General features: G+C 32.3%; 2 protein-coding genes and 1 pseudogene across 2 annotated transcripts; 1 reads left to right on the plus strand and 2 right to left on the minus strand.

Annotated features, from left to right (window-relative positions):
* Positions 1 to 349: 349 nt before the first annotated feature.
* Positions 350 to 8181, plus strand: LOC128177185 (melatonin-related receptor-like). Its single transcript, XM_052843777.1, has 2 exons — positions 350 to 541; positions 6491 to 8181. The coding sequence occupies exon 2, from the start codon at positions 6920 to 6922 to the stop codon at positions 8018 to 8020; it is 1101 nt and encodes a 366-aa protein (XP_052699737.1). The 5' UTR covers positions 350 to 541; positions 6491 to 6919; the 3' UTR covers positions 8021 to 8181.
* Positions 8182 to 10389: 2208 nt separating this feature from the next.
* LOC128177910 (proton-coupled folate transporter-like) lies at positions 10390 to 14575 on the minus strand (annotated as a pseudogene).
* A 3008-nt stretch (positions 14576 to 17583) lies between these two features.
* On the minus strand, positions 17584 to 20709 carry LOC128177513 (solute carrier family 46 member 3-like). The gene is made up of 5 exons (XM_052844237.1): positions 20654 to 20709; positions 18918 to 20085; positions 18498 to 18581; positions 18041 to 18197; positions 17584 to 17952 (listed from the first exon to the last, which is right to left on the minus strand). The coding sequence occupies exons 2-5, from the start codon at positions 20050 to 20052 to the stop codon at positions 17865 to 17867; spliced, it is 1464 nt and encodes a 487-aa protein (XP_052700197.1). The 5' UTR covers positions 20053 to 20085; positions 20654 to 20709; the 3' UTR covers positions 17584 to 17864.
* Positions 20710 to 27664: the final 6955 nt, after the last annotated feature.

Below are 27664 nucleotides of genomic sequence, written 5' to 3' on the forward strand. Positions count from 1 at the left end.
AAACATAACTCGCCAACTAAAACTATCATATCAAAATCATTAGCTTTTATTCCAAGAAGATTTTTTGTAGTTGAATACACATTGTAACAAGTGCGCTGTGGTAACGCAAATTCTGAGACCATTGCCCAGAGTTAAAGAGAGTAGTCTGCAGAAAAACACAATGTAATAATATAGTTAAAGGTATTGAAAGCTTAGTTTGGCTAAACACTGTAATGCATTGAAGAAAAATACAGCCTCACTGGAAATAATAATCCTCGCCATTCGTTACTAGAGGCGGTACATAAATACAATGTATATGGAGAGCCACGCAAATTCTCGCGCAAGCTCAGATTCTTGAGTCTATAGTAACGGTTGTTCCATATATTAGATTTGTGAGATCAATAGCTGGAGTAGCATTCTTCGAAATCCAACAGAAGGTTTATACAGTCACTTAGAGAGGTGGATATAATCGAAAGAAGTGAAAATTTCTGTCATTAATGATATGAAAATCTAGTTCGATGTCGGCGTGATTTTCAGGATTTGAATTAATCGGAGTGTAGAGGTAAGTATTTTAATATAGAAGTATTCTATTTTATGAATATAAATTGCAAAAATGGATTAATATTTAAAAAAAAAATATGCTATGGATTTCTAATTTTAAAAATGATTCACTTCAAAATACTTCAATATTTGTTCAATCTATTAGCTCACACAAAAATTATTACAATAAACACGGTTTTAAAAAACGATTGTTTAATAAAATTATATGAATTGTTTTTTACTGAGCCATATACTAATTTATTTATCATATCAAAGTACGCAAGAGAATATAAAACTACCGTTTGTGTAGAATTGAAAAGAAAAAAGTTGGACAGCAACAAAATAAGAAAAATTGGAGCCTATTTAACTATGACGGTAACGCTGCGCATGCCTTTAATAATGGGCATGTGATTAACCGTTACGAGGAACCTTCTTTAAATGAAAGATGAAATCCGAAACGTAAACTAATTACTATCTGTTTATTTTGAGATGGTCGTAGATATTTCAGGCAGTTTCATACTGGCGAGAAATTAATTATCAATACACTAATGGATGAATACTTTCATATCACCTAACTGTTAAATGATTTATCGTTCGTTCCAGCAGATTATTGTTGACCTAGAAATTGTTAAGCATCATTCTTTTTTCCCCTCCTCATAACAGCTAAAATACTGTAAACTAATGGGTAAAAAAGTTAACTTTGGTTAAAAGTATTCTTTGATTTTATTTTTGAAACATAAAATGATAAAAGTGTCGGGTATAATCTATTTGAAGCCGCAAATCGAGTAGTTCAATAGATAGACACAAGACAAACAAAAAAAATCCACACGCTTATTGATAACTTTTTCAACACAAACCCTGTGCTAATCTTATGTACAGATTCAAAGAATAATCTATTGAATAGTGTAAACAAGTTTATAACATAGGAAGTTAATACGCCGTATGAACTTAAGAGATACGTATTTTTGCAAAGTGAAAGCTTCCACGAGAGAAAACATAAGGCAGAAGTTCTCTGCTTTGAAATAAGAAATAATATCTTATAAATTCAATGTGTACCTGATTGATAAGCAACGGATACAAAAATATATACAGTTTCTGTGGTTTTTTGTCTGTCGTAACACTACGAATCAATTTGTAATGTACATGTATAATTGCATTCATTCATCAATGACTATCTTAATATTTATTCGCATAATCGCTGAAATTTATTTGTCATAAGGAATCATTCTTTGAATGTTATGAGCTAATCGAATACGATATCGCGTTGTATAATCTATCATTAATTCTTCGGGCTTTATTGGATTTGATCACTGCCGACTGTACTTGATCAGCTCATATTACTCAAAGAAGGATTCCTGATTGCTTATTTAAAGATATATACTAAAAAGCTATGTACAATGCATGCAGTGCCCTTTATTCTAGACTTTGAATAAAAATAACGTAATTTTCTAGTTGGAATAAAATATATGGTCGCATCTTGGCATTTATATTTCCGTTTGTTATCTTTAAGAGGAATTTGATATCTGCAATTAGATTATAATTATTCATTAATATTTCATATATCAATCAAACAACTGATTAACAAAAATAAAAATAGCTACAAGCTGTCAGAGATTTTAGCTCATTTGCAGATTTCCCCCAGATAGCAGGTTGGATTAATAATTATATTACATTTTGATAAGGTATATGGTAGAACAGTTATTCATTTGCTGTCGTTGGTACAGTATTCAGCAGGTATAGACGACAGCTGTGGATGAAACCTTTGTGTGCTTTTCCCGAAGTTCATTAATGGACGTTCGTTACGTAGCCAGAGATCCCTCCGATAATTAGTGGGATGACTAAGACCTAGCTAGGTCATACACGTATGTCCTGTCGAATTACAAGAGGATCAGAATCCTTATTAGGTCTTCATGACAACAACAAATGGAACATCGACTGTAACCACATTGTATACTTGTATCTAAGAAGAATCCCACTTAGCAAAACAATTCATTAATGATTAATAATTGCTGATTGATAAAAAAAATTTCCATATTTTTCTTATGGGACAGCTGTTAATAAACATATTTTTAGAATATTACCTCAAATTGGAGAAAGCATTCCCAAAGATGTAATAATAAAACTTTTTTCTTCTTTATTTTAATATTAAAGTAGACCCAAACTGCTGTTATGTTACGGCTCGATAGATTCTTGTTTTGAGTCACAAGCAAGACGAATTATTTGTGATTATACACTTACTATATAACTTACATGGGTATATAAATCATATACATATTGTATTATTTTAGATGTATACATTAATAATTACGTGTATATACGTTGCTATGTTTTCTTTAGTCAGCAAAAGGACTAGAAAAAGGACTCCTCAAACGTAAATACCGAAAGTGGGTGGTATAAACATCATTTATTTCACTTTAATTCCACTTATAGGCCCAAAAGAGTGTTCAATAATGAACAATATTTTACAAAAATAGCATGTAATAAAAAACTGATTACTTTGAAATTGCTTATAAATCATTTTCTTCAAGCATTTTAAGCCCCCCCCCCCCCCCCCAAAAAAAAAATGAACTTCAGGAACGTATCATCGATTTAATAATACATGCCGCCTCTGTTCTTTACACCCATGATTTGCTGATTAAACCAGTCACGGGTTTGGTTTTTCTTTTTCAGTTTTTCAATTTATTTTTGATAACAGAAACTTTCGCTAAACCGATGTGACATGAAATTTATTAAAATGTGATAGGTAAGCCGCGGTCGGCACATTTAGATATCTACAACATGTTTGATGGCAGCAGGTGCTTGCTACTTATGTCAGACCGCCTGTCGATTAGATACGCCCATTCTATAAATTTTAAATGAATAATGCATTGGAGTAAATTTTTTTTTTCATTCAAAGGTATTAAACCCTTTATATTACCATCATAAGAACACACCAACTCAACATATCTGTATCAACTTGCTTATATGTTTCTCTTTGCGTTTCCCCTGTTTTTGCATTTTAAAGATAAAAGCTTACATTTATTTAGTATCTTCATAAATTTACTCCGACTTTACATCTATTTTTTATTCTTGTTCATTGAACTTTACAGCCCTACCCAACCCCGAAAAAAGAAGAGAAAAAAACCTGATTGAATAATTTGTTGCTGAGTGTATTAAAATAAAGGTCTTGTCAAATGTCACGAAAATCAAATTTTCTCAAATGCACAACCATCTCTTCATTTATTTAAAATAAGCGAGCACTGTGTTCACATTTTAAAGACATCGCTGGTTATTAGAGCTACGTGATTCTGGAAGCGTGTAGTTCCAAATTCGAATGCTGTAATCAATTCACAAAACATCAAGTCGTGCTAAGCTTTCGTTCAATACAGCCTAGCCCACGTTTCGTGATCTGCACAGTAAAGAGAAGAACTTTTTTGAACTCTGGCACCCAACAAGTAAACCGAAAAGATTTTAACTCTAGTGTGTAAACAATAAATGTATTCATAAATAATGTTCAAATCTTTCTCTTTATTGACGTCTATGTGTTGCAGTAACTTTTACGCACCGAGTACAAATATTTGCGTTTATTTATACATCAACGTTGCAAGAAGTTTTTGGCAATTAAGTTTAACGAGTTTACTGCGCTCTTTCTTCATACCAAAAGATACCTACGATGTACGTTGTGTGATCACTGCTAAAAATTGAGACTTAGTTTGATGTTTTCAGATTCCCGGATCAAGTTTAAAAACAACAACAACAACAACAACAAAAACTGTTCGAGCAGGTTCTAAAGCTTTCGCTATTGATACATTTCCTCTATATGTATTGTAATATTTCTGCACGCAGCTACATCCTTCGCTGTTATTACTTTTAAATTGCTTTCACGTTTTCAGCATTATTCAAATTCAAATTTTTGGTATGAAAGAAATATGCATTCTCTTAAAGTTTGCATCTGTTTTAATGGTCCCAAAGGTCACATCATATATTCATATGTAGTTTGTCCTTCTGCTTGTTTTTCTGCTTGCGAAGAATAACACGTGACTTCAGTTGTACGACTGTTAATGCAATTCACATTCACGATCTGAATATTTTCACCTCCTCCTAATAATAATAAAATGATATATGTTTTTATTGCGGCGTACAAAATTAAACATAGACCAACCCAATTGAAATTAATTCGGCCATATACATTTACATGTATTATAATAGACTAGACTTTTATCCGTGCGTGCACGGATTGACATTGCATATGATTTATGAAATAGATACATCGACAAACCGTATATTGTTGACATTTTGTATAACCAAGCTTTAAGCCTACAATAATGCTATTTATTTCACTACACTCTGCTGAGTTGGAATAATCTGTGTCTCGGAAAAGGCCTTCGCCACAGATAGAATGCCTCCCATATACCCGTAACGTAGCAGAAAATTGCAGAATCGCTCCAAAACGATTTTGGATAACATAAATAAAGTTGCATTGTTCATAACAAACCAATTTGAAGCTGTAAATACCTTTCTTCGGAAAGTTTTAATTCTAAAATTGCAGAATTCAACATTTTTTCAACAACGTTTTTTACACATCATGTTGACATTCAATTTTTTTTTATACAGGAAATACACTGTGTTAGAATTATCTCCCGTATTTTCTCTGATGAACGGAAACAAATTTCCAATAAAAATTTACACGCATTTGTTTTATTGTTTCTGAGTTTATCCATGCAAATGTGATATTGTGGAAACATAAAATAAAGAGCCTCCCTTGATTTAGCGTGAATGTAATGCACATGCGCAAGATTGTAAAATCCAAAAAATTAAGACGATTTCCGGATTTTTTAAAATGAATTTTCGTTGTTAATTAATTAGCGAAGCTTGATTGAGAAAAAATAAAAACAAATTGGTAATCTTCAAGTACCGAAGGTCCTGTATAATATATATTGGTAATACACGTACCGGCATTTTTGCTTTCTTCCTGAAAAGGTTTATGTTTTATTATTTTACGCGAACTTAAGACTGTGCTTAACTTATTCTAATTTGATCGTTCGTGTTTATCGGCGTCTTAATTTGAGAAACGTGAAATGGTCTTAGTATAATAAAGGTAGAAAAAACGGCTTTGGGTTTTAGAAGGCGATGTTTTGTGTTAATGTATTATCAATATTAATTACACATTATTTGCACTAGAATATTTCTATAGCCGACAGTTAGGGTATGAACTCTTGACCCGATAGCCACGAATTCCTTGTTTAATTTTTTTACTTGTTTTGAGGACATCTAGACTACATCAGACATTGTTCAAATCCCCTCTTTAAATATCTGTAAAATAAGATATTTTAAAGAGTAAATGAGAGCAGAAAAAAATGCTTATAAAGGTATCCTAATTTAAGTATAAATGATTCACCAATCTCTTAATCTATATAGTTACCTCTTGATATGATGAATTAACTGGTATATAACTTTACATGATATCAGTTGCTACTGGTAACTAACATGTATCTAGCATAGCTTCAAAGCACTCAACCAGTTCTTTATTAGATAAATTTAGCAATAAACCCCCATAAAACGTTGGTAACGAGGAAGAAATGGGAAATTTCTGCGCGCAGGCTTCTTTTTAAGCAATTCAATAGGAAAACTTGTTCCAAATAACCTTTAAACCGCTTCAAAATGTGACAAGCACTTTTCTTGGAAAAAGACAACTGTGGTATTTTTTCTCTTGGTTTTGCTCGTTTAGCACTGTCAAATGTGGTGCGTAATATGGACACTTAAATTAATGTTGATTGTTTTCCGGCGTGTTAAAGTTTGAAGAAACCGCTTCTTGTGATATATTTGCATATAAAGAGAGCGCTTTTATTGCAGTCGGCATGTTACGTAACGAAGAATGTAATCACTACTAGCATTTAAAAAGCCTTCGAGTTTAAGTCATAAACACGCTTTTTTAGTCATTGAACCCATATTACCTAAAATTAAAGGATAATTTTTTTCTCATCTTTTTCAGAAAACTCACAGTGAACAATACAGGAAAGCCATATTTTACCAGAAATCAGACATGAATGCGTCGCTATTCAGAATAAGTACCTTGAACAAGCATTAAACACTTCCCAACGAATTCATCCGCAAGTTTCTAATATTGATAACACTTTCAACATCAGTTCAAAGCCATTATCTTATCTAGATCTTCTTAAGGATTTGTGATTTGGCTGATCAGATTAAAGTCATAAAGATAGAAATTCCTACGAATGTGATTTTAATGTAACAGAATACCAATACATGTTGGATATTACAAAGAAGTGTGGACAACGTCCTGCATCACAATGTTTCATCTATTGATTTCGCCGTCTTAGTACGGATGGCTATAAAATGGTTTATATAAAAAGCTGAAAGCCAACGCACCACAACATATTCTTTATTAAAAAACGACGCATAAATGGCAAAGAACATCTCTGACAATATGACTTTTATGTTGGAGTCATTCTCAGAATTTAATACTTCTTACAATGGATCATCAAACGACACATCTTTTGCCTCTGGTCCTTCGAGGACGGCTCTATACATTGGCGGTATTGTCATGCTCGTCGCTTTATTATGGGGCCTGTTTGCAAATATTCTTATTTTGCTCGTAGTCTTCACAAGGAGAGATTTGAATAATATTATCAATATATTCATTATTAGTCTCTGTATTAACGATATCATAAACCTCGGATTCAATAACAACCTCGTAATGCTCTCATATTTCATGGGAGAATTTCCTACAGGCATGTTAGGATGTGAGCTTGCCACGCTTTTCACAGTTTTATTCATGGGCTCGTCGCTCTGGCATACAGGACTGATTGCTATACACCGCTTAATAGTGGTGGTATTTAATAATTTCTACAAGAAAATATCAAAGAGAGCATACACTTGTTTCGTTCTAGTTTTTGCTAGAGTTATACCCCTGCTTTTTCTGGCTCAACCCTCCCTTGGACAGATGGCATATTATGAATCGAGGTTACTTCGGTGTATCGTTAAGAAAAACTATGGTCCGTATAATCTGCTTGTGATTATGTTTCTAATGATTCTTCCATCTATCATCCTTGTTGTTTGCTACATAGCAGTTTTTATCAAGGTTCACCAATCGTCGATCGCTTTTAGAGCTTCCCGCCAAAAGGAGTGGTTGAAGCGGGAAATCAAGATCACTAAAATGTTTGGAATGGTGTTTTTGTTGATCGTGATCGGATACATGCCCTATGGGATCGTGAGATCAATTGATAAACAATTACAGCTGAGTGCCGATTTCTATGTTGCGATTACAGTTTTCTTTGCAATAGGAAATTGTTGCAATCCGATTGTTTACGGGGCAATGGACAGATCAATCCGTCTCGAATGCTTCAAAATCTTTCATCTCATCAAGAACCAAGAAAAAGAAAACGGAAACGCCCTTACCACTGCTCAAACAACTCAAATGGTTGTCGAAAATGAAGGCGAAACTGAAGTTATCCCTCTTAATATGTCAACTAAAATTACGCAAACGAACGAAAGCTTCACCTAATGAAAACCTAATCCGAAATGTTGTTATTTGTTCAATTTCAACTTCACGTATACGTGAATAGATGAAGGTTTTTTTTTATATGCTGGACAATTGTATTTTGAAAACTGTTGTGTTTATCGGTATATTAATTAATCGGTTTAATAAAGTTATTTTTCTGTTTATCTTTCTTTTTAACTTATGTTGCTTATTTATTACATGACCATCAGACTATGGAAAAGATACTGCCATCAAAATCATTCATGTAATGGTATAAAGCCAGTAAGTTGATTTTTTAAACATAATTTTGATTAAATTCTACACAGTTATTGTCTAATATTTTGCATGATTATCATTGACAGCATGACTTCCTAAAGTATTCATGAATCATAACATGATGCTTTGTTGAAAGAATTAAACCAAATTAAGGTGGCTCTATACACCACTTTTTGATGACGCAGTACTCAAAAAAGTAAACCTGGAAGCATGCAATTCCGGTACTGGCTGATTTAAGCTGAAGCGAATTGTACGGGTTCCCCTCTTTACAAAAAAATTATTAAATGAATAGTCTTAGATTTAATTTGTTAATTGGAAAAATCATTACTTACAAGTATTGTGACACCTTCACGTTTTGTCGTATTATTTATCGAAATAAACAATAAAATCAAGTATAATTTTATAAATAGTATCTTTCCCATTTTCGACATCTTACAGCGTAGCGCAGTGGGTTAGTGGGTTCACTACAAACCTGTAGGTCATAAGTTCGAATCCTGTTGAGGACAATAAAATGTTTAACTTTCCAAAATTTTCTAAAACGTATTTTTTGGTTGAATACTGTGAAAGAAAATTCTAAACCGGTGAAAGTATTTCAATTATAATATAATTTAATCTACATTAATATTGACAGATGTTCCTTACCACCACAAGGGGATGGGAGGGTGGCTTTGAATTTCTCTCAGGTTGGGATACATAAATCATATTAGTTAATTTTCCCCTTTATTTATTTGACTTAGTTTTGCATAAAAGCGAATAAATTCACGTATCTAGGCCAATAATGAAACTTGTATGTATTTATCATTCCATCATGATATTTAGGACGTTTTCTTCAACTCAGAAATGAAAAGTCCCCATGATGTTTGGGCCTTGGGACTTAGGAACGATAACTCTTACCTTAGGAACTTTCATACCAAATAAAATTTAAAATATTTTTTGTGTTTATTTGCAATGTTTTTCATTCAAATTTTTTATGTCACAGTTATTAAATACATTTTCTTATAACACCAAGCAGCTTTTTCAGATGATTTGTCAACAGAGCAAGAAAATATGAAAAATTATGTTTTGGGGAAATGCCAAAAAAATTGCAAAAATAGCATTCTTGAATGTTAAGAAGTATTATATTTATTTTTAGGTGTCGAAAGAAATATCCATCATATGACAACAAAATTTCTTTCAATTTGTTAATAGTTAACTTTTTAAAAATTATTTTACAAAAACACGAAAAAACATTTAAAAACTCTTTACAAATACCTATAGTACCCCTATCATAATTTTAATATTTGATAAGTATATGTTTTGTGAGTGTATAGAGCCACCTTAAATCTGAGCTATGTGACAAAAGTGATGATATTCCAACTACCACATATGTATATATATATTTAATATATATATATATATATATATATATATATATATATATATATATATATATATATATATATATATATATGACGATACCATTTATCTTAAAAATTTAAATGCAGGACAAGACTTTGCTGCATTAATGCTTATTAAGTAAGTGAAATCGCTTCAACCACATGCATGAAGAAACCATCATCATAAATGTTTTACCGAAAGTTCCATGACGATTTAGTGCCGACATAATCGATATTTAAATTTTAAAACACGTGTTTGAATGTATGGAAAACAAGCACTCTGAGAGTATTGCATAAGCAATACACGTTCCCTTCCGGCTTATATTATTCTATGAAAGCTTCGAAGAATCCTATTTCAAAACTATCATAAACGAGATGTTATGCTTTAATAATTTTTAATAATAAGAGATAAAAGAAAATGGGACATTCAAACTATACAGTTGATATCGAAATTAAATACAAAGTGGATTAGATAATACACTTTATTTTACCTCCTGTAATTTCGCTAAGTGCAAGTATTCGCTAGTAGAAATTTGTGAAAACAATGCACCGTTATGCACAATATAATTTATTTCCGTCTTCTGTACCCCAATTCAAACCAAACAGTTAAACAGCTCAACCCGAAAACGTACCCGATTGTAATAATATCCCCCCCCCCCCAAAAAAAAACAACAAAAAACTGCCGATTAATAAAACAACACAATACCTGACACCTGACAATACTTTTTTACATAACTTATTTGTTTGTCAGAAATGAAAAAAAGTAATGGTACAAGTAACCCACGATATTATTACTGGCCCCATTTATTCATTACACACCGAACCCGAACATTAAAAAAATGGAATATATAAAAAAACATTTTCCTGAAAATATGTCAACCAGACGCTACAAAAGTGTAACTTGATGTGTTGTTTTACATTTTGAAGCTGTTCAGCAGGTTTTGTGTTATTTTTCAAACGCAAAAAGTGTGGAAATCTGAAGTGGAACAGTCTGACGGACGCAGAGAAAGGCTTTAGTCCCCTTCGGTGGAAGAGGTATGGGACTAATAAAAACACAGAAAATGATAGTTTAGCTTTTTAAAAACTTTTTTTGTTTTCATTAATTGTAATGAAAACGCAATCAGCTACATTTTTTTTTTCTCAAAATTATTGAACACTGAATTTTAATAATTTTTCAATTAATTTCTGAGCGAAAGAGAAATAAATTGTAGACTGTTTTCAGTAAAATTACAACTGTCCAGAATTATTTTTTCATATATGAGGATGGATTCACCTTTGCTGTAATCAATATCTTTCAATGTGTTCAGTGGCTGCGATGTCTATTTCCTTTGATTTTAATGAATATTGTTTGATCCGACTCCTGGATTTCATGTACAAAATTCTGAAATGGAAACAATATTCGATCTATCTATCTATCTATCTATTTTTCTATCTATCTATCATTATTAAAATAATTAAATCAAAATGAATTCATTTTAAATAAATATTTAAAACTTATTAACTTGAATTGTTTATCAGTCATCAAAGTTTAGCATATGGTATTTTTAAGTAAAAGATGCAAGAGTAAATCAAAGTACTGAAGAACTGACGGGAGTTAATTTTGTCGTTGTTTATTTATTTTAAAATCAATGTTATGTTATTTTGCATGACAAGTACATGTAATTTCTAATTTGAATTACGCACATTTTTATTATATGAATTTTTGGACTTTTTCGACAAGAATGTCGAGAAACCCCCATATGAATCATGTTAAATAATATTTAAAGATAAAATTAATTCAATCAAACTATGTATCAGTAATAGAAATATTTCTCGAAAATTGTATGGATCCAAGCAATATTGAACTCTTGAATATTGAAATATTGGCGTAGGAATACATACGACTACAAACATATTTAAATTGTTCGTACCATTTAAAATCTGACTATTTTCAAGGTATTTATAAATAAGTTTCCTTGAAAAACAATGCTTTAGCATACATTACATCGAATTTATCAATTATTTTCAAGAACTAAGTCTTGTCAGCAGCAATGATTTGTGCTGAGGTCCAAACACTGTTTCACTTTCGGTTTGTCTGAGTAACTGCATAGGAGAGTTGTTTAAAATCAACTCCCAAAAATCATACTTACATTGACATTATCAACGTTACAACCAATAAAACAATGATAAATATCAAAAATATTCTTTTGTTGGTATGGACAGTATTCTTGTAAATTGCACTAAAAACCATGGATCCAAAAAAGGCAAAGATGGTCTGTATTGCAGCCAACCCACCGTAAAGAGCACCTGCAACAATAAATGGTGTACAAAATTAATGTGTAAGGAAAGGTAATAACGACATGAAATAGTTGATGTTTAATGATTGAACATGAGCTGTTCATGGAATAATAATTGTAAATCTTGGATTTGTTTAATGTTTTGCCGCAAATGATCATAAAAGTACCCTGTTTATTGCCAGGCGTTTCCACTGACACAATAGCTCGAATAATGACAAAACCGAGTACCAATCCAAAGCCGAAAACAGGAGCTGAAAAATATGATACATGTATTCATTCTTACGTGGATGAAATGATGTCTAATTCAAAATACCTCCGACAGCATTTCCTCTTTTATTCCTTTCAGAAGTCTACATATTCTTTGTTTGGATGTTAATATTTAAGAATTTATTAAAATCAGATTTAGAAAAATATATCAAATTTTTTGTTGTTGTATAATCAAAATATCGGTATTGATGAAATCTAGCATCCCGTTGCCATGTGCTTCATGAATTGTGATAGAAAAAGGATTTTCTTTTCATTCTTAAAGTTTATTCTTTTGTATATACCGGCATCGAGAATAGAAGTGAAAATCAATTTATTGATTGATCTTTAGATCGTTAAATTCAGTTAATCGTGGATCGGCCATAATTTGAATTTCATTATGCGATTGTTTGAAAATTTACCTAAAAACAGCGTGAGTGTTGAACGTGCCAAAGTCTCGACGACAAAGTATGATAATCCCGATATTGCTCCGAACACCGTTATAAATTCATTGCTCCAAAATTTCAAGAACACCCGTATAAGAATCATAGGAATTATGAGTTGCATCACCGCTTTGGTAGCGTTAAACCATCCGACAAGAACCGGAGTGAAACAGAATGGGGGGCTGATTATGTATAAAGTCTCCACATTGTCTCTTCCAATTACTGTCATATTCCCAATGATAAAGATGATAAGACACAGGTTGTACTTCCATCGAGATCCAGAAAACTCTTTGGAGTAATAAAAATGATTCTTTCAAAGATCGTATAACTACTTTGCAGCTCCACTGGGATTTCGTAGATGGGACGGATGAAGGAAGGAGAACAATGTTAATTAGGTTTGCACTTTTCACAATGCATGTGAAGAGCACTGTCAATGTGTATCCAAAAGACTGAATCAAGTACCCCGCGATGATTTGGCCTAGTAGGACCCCAATGCCACCAGAGAGCTCAAGTAGAGCTATCCCAAAGGTTCTCTTTTTCGAAGCTTCTGTGATATCAGATATGTAGCTCAATGAGATCTGGAACATTGCAAATATATCCCCAAAACCAGCAAGAATAATCGACGGTAGTAGAAAGTAATAAAGATCTACTGAAACGTACATGAACACAACTACGATAATCTGGGCAACCAGTAACCCCAAGGTTGGTATAATAAGCAACTGTTTTCTTCCATAACGATCACTCATGCTTCCTAGGAGTATGTTAGATATTAGACAAGGGAATCCCATAGATATGGCAGCATAAACAGAATATTCTGCCACGACAGACTGGACGATTTGCTCGTTCGTCGAACTTGAATTTGTTCGGCTCTGACAAAGGGAACTTTTTTCTTTCGTCACCGATTCGTTTGGGAAAAGCTCTCTTCCAACATGGTAAGGATAGTAGAGGTTGATAGAGGTGTTGTACAACGTTAAAGTTAGTGTGTGCAAAAACACGAATGGACCGATCAAATATTTTCTTCGCGATGTTATTTCCTCCTTAGCTGTTTCTTGTTCTGAAGAAGTTGTCTCGGACTCTGTTGCCAGGGACATCTTGGCACTTGATAAAAGGAGACACAAATATATTAACTTAAGTTTGATAATTAGATGAAGGTGTGCAGTGGATTCTCAGATATGAAAAACTCTGCGTATTATATTTATTGTTTACGCAGTGGTCATTTTGTATCATTTAGCCCTGATTTTGTTTGATTTAATTAAATTCAGCATAAAGCTATTTCGACAGTATTATAAAACTGAGTTGGCAAACATGGTAAGGGAATTGATTTCTCGAATATCATTGTTGGAAAGTCCGTATTACGGAATGAATTTTAAAATAAAATAATTACTGTATCTATGATAGTTTGCAATTCATCAAAATTAGAACTCAAAAATATGATTGTGATGGACATTAATAACTCCGAATATATAAAACTTTTTACTGCAAATTCATTGGTCATCTCGTGTATTTGTCAACACTACTTAAAGATAAACGAGTAAGAGAACTTAGGTTTGTCCACCACCTTTCTCTATCAGAATTGAAAAGCCTATTTGAATTTGCTGTAAAAAGTAATTTACAAAGTAATAAGAAATTCTATCCCATACATCTTAAAGTCTATTCATTTGTATTTAATAATGATATTTGAAAGACTTATTTACATGTACTTTAATATTTGCTCTATCACGCATGTATCCCTGTCGTTAGAAATCACGCTATAATTAAAAATAACACTGAAGTCACGTTTTTACTTGAACAATAACTACATTTCTTTGCCCCATGGGTCTCACTAGCTTAAGATCCTCTCATTGTTTAAAAAAAAAGTTAGGGACATTTTGGTTTTTATTATTCTCCGTAATTTTAATGAATCTTCTACTTATATCGCATGTAATCTTACCTCATACCCGTTACGTCGAAGAATAAAGATAAACATGTTAAACAACAAGCAATATTATCTATTGAATTGGTGCAAAAGTCCAACAATCTGATTTTGTCACAAATATTGTAATCAATAACACACAATTTATTAGTTTAAGGTCAAGTTTTGGCTAGAAATATTATGTAATTGGCGCTACTACGATATAATCATTTATATACATGTTTGAATTTGAAAGGTAAATGTCTCTCGCAAATCAGCGCAGTTTTAAAGATTATATTTTATTTAGTAAAATTCAGGCTTAACAATTTTCATATTTCATCTTAAAGATGACTTAATATGCTATTATTATGTTTGTAAAGACCGAAGTTAGACTATTGATAGGTATGCTGATTTTCAAGAAAGTGATGTGGAATTATCAGATCTTTAATCAGGCACGTAGCATCGGGGGGGGGGGGGGGGGGGGGGGCAGGTGGGGGCCTGGCCCACCCACTTTTTCTCGCAGCAAGAAATTTTTTACAATTAACATATAAAAAATTGAATTATCATGGAGTTGGCCCCCCCCCCACTTTTTTTGGGAGAATGTAACAAATTGATATGAAAGTAAGGAAATGAGGAGTGAAATTAAAGTTACATACTAAGCCAGCCCCCCCCCCCCCCCCCCCCCCCCCCCCCCCCCCCCCCCCGGATTAGGATTTTGAAGATTTTGGAAAAGTTAAAATTTCCCTTTTTTTTTTTTTTTCCTTGTCAAGATTTTTGGATGAGTCTGGCCCCCCACTTTCAAAAACGATGCTACGTGCCTGTAAATAACAACTGTTAGTTGTTTTGTCCGATAATAAAGTTAACTTATCAACAAGATAACTTTCACCACGTGTTCACGTTTGGTTTTGAATGTTTAGAATGTTTAGACACGTGATTAAGCCGACACAATTATATGGCAAAACAACATGATGAACACATCAACATTATGATATGAAAAGTGATGGTAAAAATCTTCCACCATTGATATTGACAGTGAACAAAATAGTTGTATTAACAGTTTATAGTCTTGCAGGACTCATAACTCTACGCACTACAACACGTTCGGGGTCATGGTACAATAAACACTGCAGGGGATAAAGAATTTTTGAAAAAGTTGTTTTAAATAATACGATTTGCTACAACAATTTTGTAAGTACACCTTGTGTTCTAGTAGCGAGACAAATATCTTGAAAAGATATATACGGCTTGTCCTGTCAGATTCTCCGAGTATGTTGAAATGTTATTTTACACGATGACGATAGAATCAAGCAACAACAGCTCAAATACATGTTACATCTGTTGTGCATAAGCAGACGGCATATCCATTCAGATTTTCTTTTTAAATATAAATTCCTACACAACCATTCCGATGCGTTTATAATGTTTAATCAACATTTTGTGGTTATATTTTTGATCAAATTATATTAATTATCAAAGGAAAATAGATCAGGGGATACGTTTTACTTACTTACACACACTATTGTCTAATCATTTTTTCCCGTCCTGTTTGTTTTTTCGGATACGTCAATCAAAACAAAACTATATTATAGCACTGCTCCGAAGGAGAGGGGTATACTGTTTTACCCTTGTGTTTCTGTCCGTCTGTGTGTCTGTCAGTCAGTAACAATGTTCGTCAAAGATTTCTCATCAACTTTAAATTGCGGTAGCTTAAGATTTTAACAGCCTTTTGGCTTAGACATGCCATATGGTGGGATTCATTTTTGTCCCAATCATATGTCAACTTCCTGTTAAATTACGACTTTGTTAACTTTAGCCCAAATTATCGTTACAGATTTTTCAACAATTATTAATTTCAGCTGCTTGAAATTTTAACACACTTTTTATTTTGGCGTGCCATATGGTTGAATGGATTCTCATCATATCAGACGTCAACTTTTGGTGTACTGACGACTTATTTGATTCACATCAGGGTGGGGGTATCACTAGTGAGCTTTGGCTCACATGTGATTGTTTAATTCATTTCTAAAATATTATACCTATGCTTATCTATCGAAATGTCCGTAACATGGACTTTTGAAACGAAAACTTACCCTACTATCTCGTTAAATCTTGTTTTTCTTTTGTTCATTTGCAAATGCACCTTCGTGTGGATGTCCTTTTGTAAATTATTAAGCGAAACAATTGGGGGGTGGGGGCTCTCTCCATATTTTCAGTATAAGCACGCTATATATGCAATTATATTCTGTTATATGTAATGTATTACATGTAGTATTTGCATGTGCGAATTTATGTTTTTTAATGCGAAATGAACAGTGTGGAGTGAACCTTCATTCTGTAAATATTCAAAGTTAGAACATGTGTAAAAACTACATGTATTTAAGCACTCAATTCAATGACTTAACCACATATATTGTAAACATATTATATTTCGCGTGTACGGTCTTTGGCAGAAATTAGTTTTCGAACAAGTTGGCGTGGATTTGAATTACAAATGAAGTGTATTCCTGAATGTGACTATTTTTATACATAGATGTATATCATTTAGCGATGTACTAGATTTAACGGAAGCCGCATTCCGCCAAAAGCGCTAAATAAAATCCTCAGCCAAATGTAGTACGTTTACAGTAGTTTAATCATTATAAATTGCGCGCAAGTACTCCGCGCAAGATTGGCAGATGTTATAGAGAATAGGTGATCAACAAATTAGCCAATAGATTTAGTATTACCTTAAAATCCTATGAATGATTTTTTTTAATTTTAAACTATTATTTCAAATATTTCAGTTTTAAAAAGTAAAGTAATGAATGAGGTCTTTTTAAGGGCATCAGTATGGTACTTTAAATGGCCACGACGGTTCAGCTCCTTTTGGAATTCGATGCTTCTTATTATTCAAAGCTTCACCAGAAGTTTCAATCTCCTTTCCTTCAAAAAATGCCACTGGTCGTAAATCTTCGGGGAAAGGTCTTTGGCACAACCTATATTTTTGTGATAAAATTGCTGCAGAGATATTTTTGAGGGAAAAAAAACATTGTTGTCTGTGTAATGCTGTGCAGAAAACCTATAAAATTAAGCAATGAACAAGTAGAGTTTATGTTTTAATTACAATTCCTGAATAATGTAGTTAAGTAAAACTGTCACCATTAACGTCTTATATAAAACACAACTACATTCCGATTAATGTAGTGTGTAGATGTCTTTCCATTAAAATCATATGTATTATGCACTCCTTTTTATGGTCTTTCAAATAAGATTACATCAGTATTATTGAAAATTCGAACGACTCGGGTATATTATTTCTCGATCATTCAATACGCCTATTTTTTTTATGTACATAATGCAAAAAATGCATGATTTTGCTCAAAATCAAAACCTAGGCTTCATTTCAATATTTGCAGTGCTTTGACGAAGTTTGTAGGTCTTTGCTTTTGATTTTTCCCTAATAAAAAGAAATCTGAAATATAAAACAAAAACAACTGTTAACTACATATTCGTATTACAAAACTTTTTCAGACTTTTCAAAAGGTAAAATAACGACTTGCATTGTTAAGACTAATGAGATGAAAAACATTCCAGCCATTAGAAGAAAGATCGTCCCCTTGAAGAAATAAAGGGTGCTGCGGTACATCGTACTGAAAATCAAGGAGCCGAAAAACGTACATGCCGTTTGGAAAGCAGACATACCACCAAAAAGGGCACCTATTTAAACCAAAAAAAAATACATACATGGTTTAATTTTCAAGCAAAATTGGATTGGGCAGAAAGTTTTCATAAATTTTTGCATACACACAAGAAATGGGAATCTAAACCTTAATAAGAGATGACATATCTGAAAAGATTTGCTAATTTGATTTGGGGAAGGGGTCGTCAACCCAAATGTTCCCTTTTTTGACCCATTCCCCTTATTAGGTCATAGTTTGTTCGCTAAAAGTACAGATGGAACGTAGAAACTAAAAATGTCAACAGGTGAAAAATGTTATCTGTATAAAGTACCCTCACCTTGATTTTCCGCAGGAATTTCTCTAGACATGATTACTCTGACCATAACAACTCCTAATGAAGTTCCAAATCCAATAACTTGAGCTGAAGTAAAAAATTCTATTTCATTTGAATAATCCGAACAGAATTTGTCCCCTCTTCTACGGTGAACAGATCTTTTTTAAATAATCCTTTTGGAAGTCGAATAGCATATATAATGAATATTTTCTACTTTTTGTAATCGAGGAATAAATTTTGTGCGGATCAAGATGGTGGTGGTTGGAAGGAGGTCTGGACCCTTGAAAAATGCAGACTTGATAAAAGTACCAAAATTTGATCCGCACATCATAAAGTAAACGAGTTTTTCTAGTATATGGAATGAATCAAAGAAATTAATTAAACTTCGTGTATACTTACATCTAAGACTGTTGAATAACTTACTTAGAAAGAGGACAACGGTAGAATTGGCGAATCCCTCCACTATCAAAGATATTGTTCCCGACACAGCCCCTATCATAGCTATAGATTCTGCGCTCATACACATCATAAATAGCCGAATGAGAATCATCGCTATGCCATGCTGCATTACGCCTCTTGTAGCATGGAACCACCCAACCTGTATTGAGTTTAGGCAAAATGGGGGACTTATTGTGTATAAGATTTCCGTATTGTTTCTTCCAATCAAAACCACACATCCAATGATGAAAATCGAAATACATAGGATAAACTTCAAACGCAGTCCCGCATACTTTTTGGAATAGTAGAACTGAAGTGAGTCCTTGAACGAATTGAAAACATGAATAACTCGCCATGGTTCATTGTTCCTCTTTTCGGTATTTTCAGGAAGCGAAAATATAAGAACGATATTGACAATGTTTATAAGAAGTGAGGTAATTAGTGACCACATAAAACCGCTTAAACGAATAATGTACCCTGCAGTTATACTGCCCAATAGAAGGCCCATCCCAATGCATATTTCCATAATTGCCATAGCGATAGTTCTTTCCTTGTTTGTGTTTGTTATCTTAGAGGCGTACGACAAAGTAAACTGGATAATTGCAAACGCTTCACCGCCAAAACCGTTTATTACTAAGGGAATTAAAAAGTAGAGTAGGGTAAATTGGTAGTGCATGAACACTAAAATCAACCCTTCCGTCAACATAAGTCCAATTATTGGGATCAATAACATCTTCTTGATTCCAAAGCGATCGCTGCTGCTCCCATATACCAGATTTGAAAGAATGCATGGTATGCCTTCCAACACTGCAGAATATACCAAAAATGTCGCTACATCGGATTGAATAAGCTGACCATTCTCTACACCAGTTCCATTTGTGTTGCTACTGCAAACTGCACTATTTTCGCTTGCCACGGATATATTTGGAAAGAGGGCTTTGCCAACATTATATGGGTAGTAAAGGAAGATGGTTGAGGCATACGTAGCATACCCAAGCAAACCTAAGAATGTAACTGGTCCTATTAGGTATTTTCGTTTCGACGTATTTTTGGGAGAAACGATGTCGTCTGATGGAGATCCATCTTCTTCTTTTGCTGACACTTTACCATTGCTTTTCATTTTTAGAATGAATATCGTCGGTGTTGCAACACACTTAACCGCACAAAACAAAAAAATGTACATGTAATATAAATTGTTTTTATGTTATCTTGATATTACAAATAGTTGGCTTAAAGCGGCTGGGTGGTCAACACATTAACTATCAGATCGTCCCTAAGTGTTTAGATACGATGTAAATAACCATCATTTAATAAAGAAAAATCTACATATTTTAGCATCCAAATTTGAATATTTTGCTTCCTATTAATACTGAGCTTGCTTTTTTGAATGGAAGTATGACCACGACCAATAGTCATCCTAACTTGAAAATTAATCTTCAAATGAATACGTTAGCTGTTACATGTATATTTTCGCACCGTACAATAAACATATTGAAAACAAAAAAGCATACGCTGCACAAGATCTATTCAATAGATACAATGTAGGTCCCTCTTTTACAATTTGACACAATGGATTTGGTTACAAGTCGGATTTTTTTTTTTAATTATAGCAATCAAAATAATGATTACGACAAAATTGTTTAAAGCACGGTGCAGACTTATTGTTTGTAAATAAAAGACTTTTTTGGAAACGAAAGCTATGTAACTACATTGTAAATTACCTGTTTATGGTTGTACACCTTGTATTACTTTATGTATACATGTTCTAGAAAGTGAACTACCCCGATAAAGCTGGTTAGGTATGGAACGCTATATAGTCGACGTCACTTAATGTGATACCTTCAAGTTAAAATGGGTTACTAATGGGGTGATATAATTAGGTCTTTCCAGCTTTTTTTTTATATATATATTTAAGCAATTTTTCTTTATGTAATTGACCATCAAAAGTTATGGTACCGAATGACCCTTTGCTTTATAACTCCCAGAACTTACAAAGTTATTGCCCTTGTGTATGAAAAGCTTGTTATCGCCATTTCTCTTAAACCATTACAGGTAGAGGCTTGAAAATTTTACCAATGTGTTAGGTTTACTTAGAGGCTCCTTCAATCAATTCCTACCGAAAGAGTTCGAAGTCCCTTCTGAAAATTTCGAACACTCAATAAAAACACTTACAACTTTCTTTCCTCATAGAAACATCGGACCACTTGGATTTGAAGTGTCAAACTTGGTCGATCAAAATGACATAAAGGTCAACGGTCACGGTCACTTGAAAATTTATGTAGTAACGAGTTCTAATATTTCTTTTGTTTATAAAGATATTGAGAATTTTTTTCATATATGTAGTAGGACTTCATAAGACATTTAAAAATATAACCCTTCAGCCCCTACATTTAAACAACTATACAATTATTGCCCCTATTGTACAAAATGCTTGTTATCGCTCATTAATCGTTATAGGAGGAGACTTGAAACTTTCAACAATGTCTTCAGTACACTTAGAGGCTCCTTCAATTTATTCATACCGAGAGGGCCCGAGGCCCTCTTCTAACTGGTATTGCCCCTTAAAGTTTCAAACATTCAATAAAAACACTAGCAACTTTTGAACCAATACATACAATGTAATCATAGATATATGGGACCACCTGGCATGGAAGCGTCTACCTTGTCCGATGAAAATGACGTAAAGGTCAAAGGTGAAGGTTTATTCGACAGGCTTTGTATAAATGAATTTAAAGGGACTTGGACACGATTTGAGATCAAAAATTTGATTTTTATCTTTTATGAATAAAATGGTTAACTGGTGCGTTTTAAATGATTGACCAAAATATTGAATGTTAAAGTCAAGTTACAAGCGAGATACAGAGGTAAGAATTGGTTTTTATGTAAACAAAGCTCGAGTCTTATAGTTGTTTACAAAAATGTAATGTAGAGAATTACCATTTCGTACACAAAATGACATGCAAAAAACAATTTTAACTAATTCAATATCTTCATTAATACTATTTTCAACAAAAGAAAGATACATTTGATTGAAACTTACACCAATACAACACATTTGTAAAATATGACATTTTCGAGCTTTGTTTATAAAACAAAGAATTATAAACTCTGTATCTTACTTATAACTTGATATTTGACTTTCAAATTTTGACATAGCATTGTAAACTTCTATATTTATCAGTATAAACATTGAAAATGGGAAAATAAAATTTGAAAATTTTAAGTCAAATCGTGTCTAAGTCCCTTTAATATCGCTTATGTTTAAGTTGGTATATAGAAACTTTTTTTTTATAAGGAATCGTTATTAGCGCTTTAATCTATTGCGCTTCGGATACGTATGGTTTTCCATATTTATATGTATATATTTGTTTAACTTATCAAATGTAGATATGAACCATTGTGTCAAGGTGTTTTATCGTATGTCATACTATTACTTTTCTATTTGCATTGTTATTGTCTGTGATATTAACAGCCATGCATTATTTACCTATAATAATTTTGTTTAGAATGATTTCGATTATCAGTCTCGCATAAAGGTATATAAACTGCTACATGTACCAACATTTACCTCATGATAAGTGTTTAGATACATTTTTATAATTTCTTATCTCGAGTATCTTCAAACTGGTCTATCTTCAATCGCATATTAAATTGTCATTATGTGATCTTTTACATGTTTAAATTATAGTCAGGTGATTATTTGGACATTCGTAATTATGGTGTTCCGATGGGGTCACTTCGACCTTCCCAATTTCGCCTTTAGGTCGAGGTGCGAAGTTGCGAAAGTGCGAAGATGTGACGGCGAAGCGCGAAGATGCGAAGGAGCGAAAGTGAGAAGTTGCGAAGGCGAAGAAGCGATACAACTATCGCTCCTTCGCCATCGCAACTTCGCCATACGTAACACTGTTTCTCTTTATGTTTATCAAAATGATTGCGATTCGAGTTAGAAATAGTTGCATTTTTAAAGTGAAATGATGACGTGAATTGTAAAAGCTTTTAACAGACGAGTACACGATCTCAGTGTTTCAACAGTCAAATTTGGATTTTTAAAAATATAATTGACTTTAGCAATGGTAGTGCTCGATCAGTAATTGAAAATAAGAAATAAAGTTTCATGCGACACAGAATGTAAGATTTCTTTATTTTGTAAATAAGAATATTTTTTTTTCGCTTATAAATCAACTAATTTATTTAAACTTTAACCAAGCATTAAAAATGCTCATGACAGGTTATTTTAGACATCAAAAATATTGGAAACATAGAAGTGGAGAAACTTGAGGTGAAATCTCACCACTTTTTTTTTTAATTAATGTACGTTGATATTTGTTAAATCGCACATTGTGGCCCCTTTTCATGTCTTTAATAGGATAGGAATATTTTACATAACCTTTGTATTTTTTTTTTATCTGTCTTACTAAATCCGTGACAGAAAAGTGATTTATTAGCCACATGGCGCAGTTGAGTAACAACTCTTGAACACTGAAGTATGTTACTGATTTTTTTTATTTTACTATAATGAATACAAAAGCACGTCAATTTGTTATGTCATATATATTTTTATATAACCTTTTTAAAAACTAGATTATGGTTTCATATCAAATTAAAAAAAACTTTTAATTTTTTTTTAATTCATTATCTTGATAAAAAATTTGAATGCCTTTTAAATTTCCCCAATTGTAGCACCTTAAGTTTCCTACATCCAGGAGTAATAGAACCCCCCCCCCCCCCCCCCAATAATTCTTCTTATTGGACCTGTTTGTCATAAATGCTAGTTTTAGTTTTAATTTTAATTTTGAACCCCCTTCACTCCAAAGGAATTATAGTTATATGACACCAATACCAGGTTATGCAATAGAAATTTCTCAATTTGGGTTTTTTTCCGCCTAGTCAGTGTAAAAATTGTTTTGGGTGACTTCGTACCTGTATTTAACACCCGTAATGTAAATTTTAAACGAAACACATTATATAAAGAAACAAATAAAAAGGAAAAAAAAATGAGTAACATTTGTAATAAACTTAAATGTATTTGTTATCAAATTCAATGGCATTGAAAATATTTTCAGAATCATAAAGTAGAATATTACATAAGAGATAATTATTGTTACAACGTTATGAGTACATGTAAATTACCAAGCAGGTACACAAAATATCATGCAATTAGTGTTTAAAAAACATTTTTGGACTTTAAATTTACCGAGTATTGCCAACGCGCATTAACATATCGATATCTTAGAGATTTATATGTTACAAGAGTTAATGCACTTCTACCAATAGGTTCGTCCATATTTTTTGAAAAAATTATAATTCTTTCATGACATTCACAGTTATGCCCAATCGGTTTATTCCCGTTTCGCCTTAACTGTAAAAGTTGGTAATCTCATTTCACCTTAGTAGGCTATAAAGTTGAACTACGACAAGATAGTTACTTATACATGTATAAACATCTAATTAGGTGTAATACTGTTTGCAATTCAGGTACATAGAGGATAATACGTACCCTTTTCCATATCATAACCGAAGCCCGAAGGCCCTAGGGATGATATTGGTCGAGGGCTAATATAGGCTGTGATATGGAAAAGGGTATCTATTATTATATTCATTACATACTTAGTAATAAGATTTAAAAAACATCAACTTGAACAAATTGATTTTAATTATCATTTGAAAGTAGTCTTTCCATGAAATATTAAATAAAAAAATGAAAAAAAAATAATCGTTAGGAACTGTTTATTTATGCTTAAAATGAATAAGAATTTAGACGAATCATCTTGAAAAGGATTTTTTACTGGTATATAGAACCTATGTAAACAAAAACAGGGCACGAGCCTTGTTTACATGACGAAGAATTGTGAGCCCTGTATCTCGCTTAAAACTCATTAACGGCCACCCAAATTTCTATTCATCATTAGAAATGCATTCATAAAGCATTGTATATAATAAAAACAGGAAAATAAAATTTGACCAAATTCGTGACAATGCACCTTTAAGTGGGTTTATGCCTCTACGTTCTTAACAGAGAAATGAAAATGGACTAGCAAATGAAAACTCTTTAAAATATGATATAAACTATTACATTTTAGGGGATAACATTATACACAGTTGTGTAATTAATAAAAGAAATACAACATCGCTGTATGGATTATTTAGAATGTTTGAAAACATTTCCCCTGAACTACATAAGAAAGTGTCCAAGAAGGCATGAAAAATTTACGACGACGTATAGAAGCAAACATTTTCCTTCCATAAGAAATAGAAATATTGTAAGCATCCAGATACAATGTTACATGTAATATAGTGCACGGGTTAATATAATATAAGGGGAAATATAGCATGAGGACCCTGTGTTTTGTACTTTTTACTGGTAAAAAGTGACTTTGTTTTAATAATATTATAATTTTAACTGAACTTGTATGATTTTTTTCTTAATTAATCATGCATATCACGTCTGTTATTGATTTATAGTCAACATTTTTTTTCTCTCTCAAATCATGTCTATTTCATTCAACCCAGGCACGCATGGGCAATGTAATTTCTGAACTTTATTTGTATAGGTATTATTTATCGAAATTTGAATAATGATAATTACATTATAGTATCATAATTACAGTTTAATATTTCATTGCATAATATTTTTAAATGACTAATAAGATGTATATGTAAGATATAATACTTAACTGTGCTACACGTGTTTACGGTGATATTTCATGCCTCATCAGGCTTTAATTTTGAAAAAAAAAATCTGGAGTTTTCTCCGTCTGTAATCGTAAGAAATTACCATTTATCATCTCCCAACACGTACAAGAACCAACTCGCCAGCAATTCAATCTTATGATATATGCGTTGAATTTAGGGTTTACCCAATTATGTCTGTTTTAAGTACATATACATTATTTGTAATCAATAATCAGGGCAAAAGCAACTAATGGGTTTGAATATTATATCAATTCTGACTTTAAACAACTTTAATTTGAAATTCGTCTTTTTTGCCTTTTAAGTTTGCTGCTGAATAGTGCCTTCATTTAAGGAAGGAGTCTTTTCTGGTTTTCGACTTGTCAAACGTAAATTTGATTAATTGTTCATTAAATCAAGATGAAAGGAAATTAAAATAGTATATTTTTCTTTCTTTTTTACTATCATACAACTTGGGATAGAAAAATGTAATCAATGTTTAGAATGGAACAAGGACTATATTTTTGGCGTAGGAAAATATCACATGTTGCGCAATTCAGAATTGCTGCTGCAGATTATATATATATAATGAGTCTGTTTTAGCATTTTAAAAACAATAGCAATAATGTTGGATTTTTTTTTACTAATGTGAACTAATAATATGATACTTGGGTTTCAGAATATGTTTTTAAAATATGATTTGCCTATCAAATAATATTTTTATAAGCTTTTTAAAGCGCCCATTTTATACATTGATTTTTGTGAAAAAATCACTAAAATCAGTTTTTCTCTCCTATGAAACGGTCAATATATTAGCTTTTCTGTCAATTTATATCTTTATATAAAGTCTTCATAATACATAAAAATTAGAAATATTTTATTATTGGAAGCATAAAAAAATAATCAAAATTTCTTCAAAATTTAAGAAAATTAGAGGAAATGCGGGCTAAGCAATATCAATTTTAGAATAAATATTTATTCCAATTTAGTAGTATAAGCTGATAGACACTCTCATGGTCTACGATTTCATTGAAGATTTGAATCTTCAAATCTTAAACAAATCTCTACAGAACTATAAAGAGCTACACTTATTTTTATCACTCTTTACGTTGAGGAAAAAGGTAGTGACCTTGACCTGACCTTTATCCGAAAACAAAAAGGTCAAATTTAATTAAACTGATAGAATCATTAAGTAATATGATCCGTTTGACTGTGTCAAAATTTCATGCATTTCTTATTATAAGAAGTATGTTTGATAATAAAAAGACTCCATCCTTAAGAGATTTAAGAGAGCGTTGAAGATCACTAACTTTATGCATGCTCTCCCTTCTCAACAACTTCTTTCACAATATTGGCTGCCAGTGTATGTAAAACAACACACAGATCCAGGTTAAACGACCGATATACTTTTACTTAACTTACAGGATAATATCGTTACTATGTAACAAAGAAATTTTGAACTAGATGATCCAGCAAACTTTTATGGCTACAAAAGATATCCCCTTTTCTCACCTCGTCATGAGAGTGAATATATGTACCTTGGTTAATCATGTCAAGCCACCTCACCCTTTTTTCTTGTTGCTAACAAGCTATCTACACAGCGGTTACGCAAGTGAATTTTAATTCTAGATATAATGAAAAGGTTTTAAATTTTTTGAAATTAATCATAAAAATGATTTAATTTATCAAACAAAATAGGAGCACACGGCGGGTGTGACCGGTCAGCAGAGGATGCTCACTCCTCCTAGGCACCTGATCCTACCTCTTTCTTCTTTTTTTTTAGGTCAGTGTTGCTCTGCTTTGAATTTGTATTTCGTTTTATGTTTGAGATGGTTGACTGTTTGTTAATGTCATTTGTTCATCAAACAAAATAGGGATAAAAACCGCGTTTTTCATGAACTTGAGAAAAATTCTATATTTTTTGTTTCCATCATTTTTATGGAAGTGAAAGCTTAAGCAACATGCCCTCATAAAATTTTTATAACCACCTCTTCCCTCCGTATTTCAAGTTACAATTTGTGAATGCTTATAATTACCTTTAAAGGCACAATCCTCAAAAAATG

The sequence above is a fragment of the Crassostrea angulata genome, chromosome 3, assembly GCF_025612915.1.
Source record: "Crassostrea angulata isolate pt1a10 chromosome 3, ASM2561291v2, whole genome shotgun sequence".
In the NCBI taxonomy this organism is placed as follows: Eukaryota; Metazoa; Mollusca; class Bivalvia; order Ostreida; family Ostreidae; genus Magallana; species Magallana angulata.

Coding starts and splice junctions, on each gene's coding strand:
- LOC128177185 (XM_052843777.1), top strand. CDS start 6,920: ATGGCAAAGAACATCTCTGACAATATGACTTTTATGTTGGAGTCATTC.
- LOC128177513 (XM_052844237.1), bottom strand. CDS start 20,052: ATGAAAAGCAATGGTAAAGTGTCAGCAAAAGAAGAAGATGGATCTCCA. Junction 18,198..18,497: donor AATTCCTGCGGAAAATCAAG/GTGAGGGTACTT, acceptor TGGTTTAAATAG/GTGCCCTTTTTGGTGGTATG. Junction 17,953..18,040: donor ATCTCATTAGTCTTAACAAT/GCAAGTCGTTAT, acceptor TTTATATTTCAG/ATTTCTTTTTATTAGGGAAA.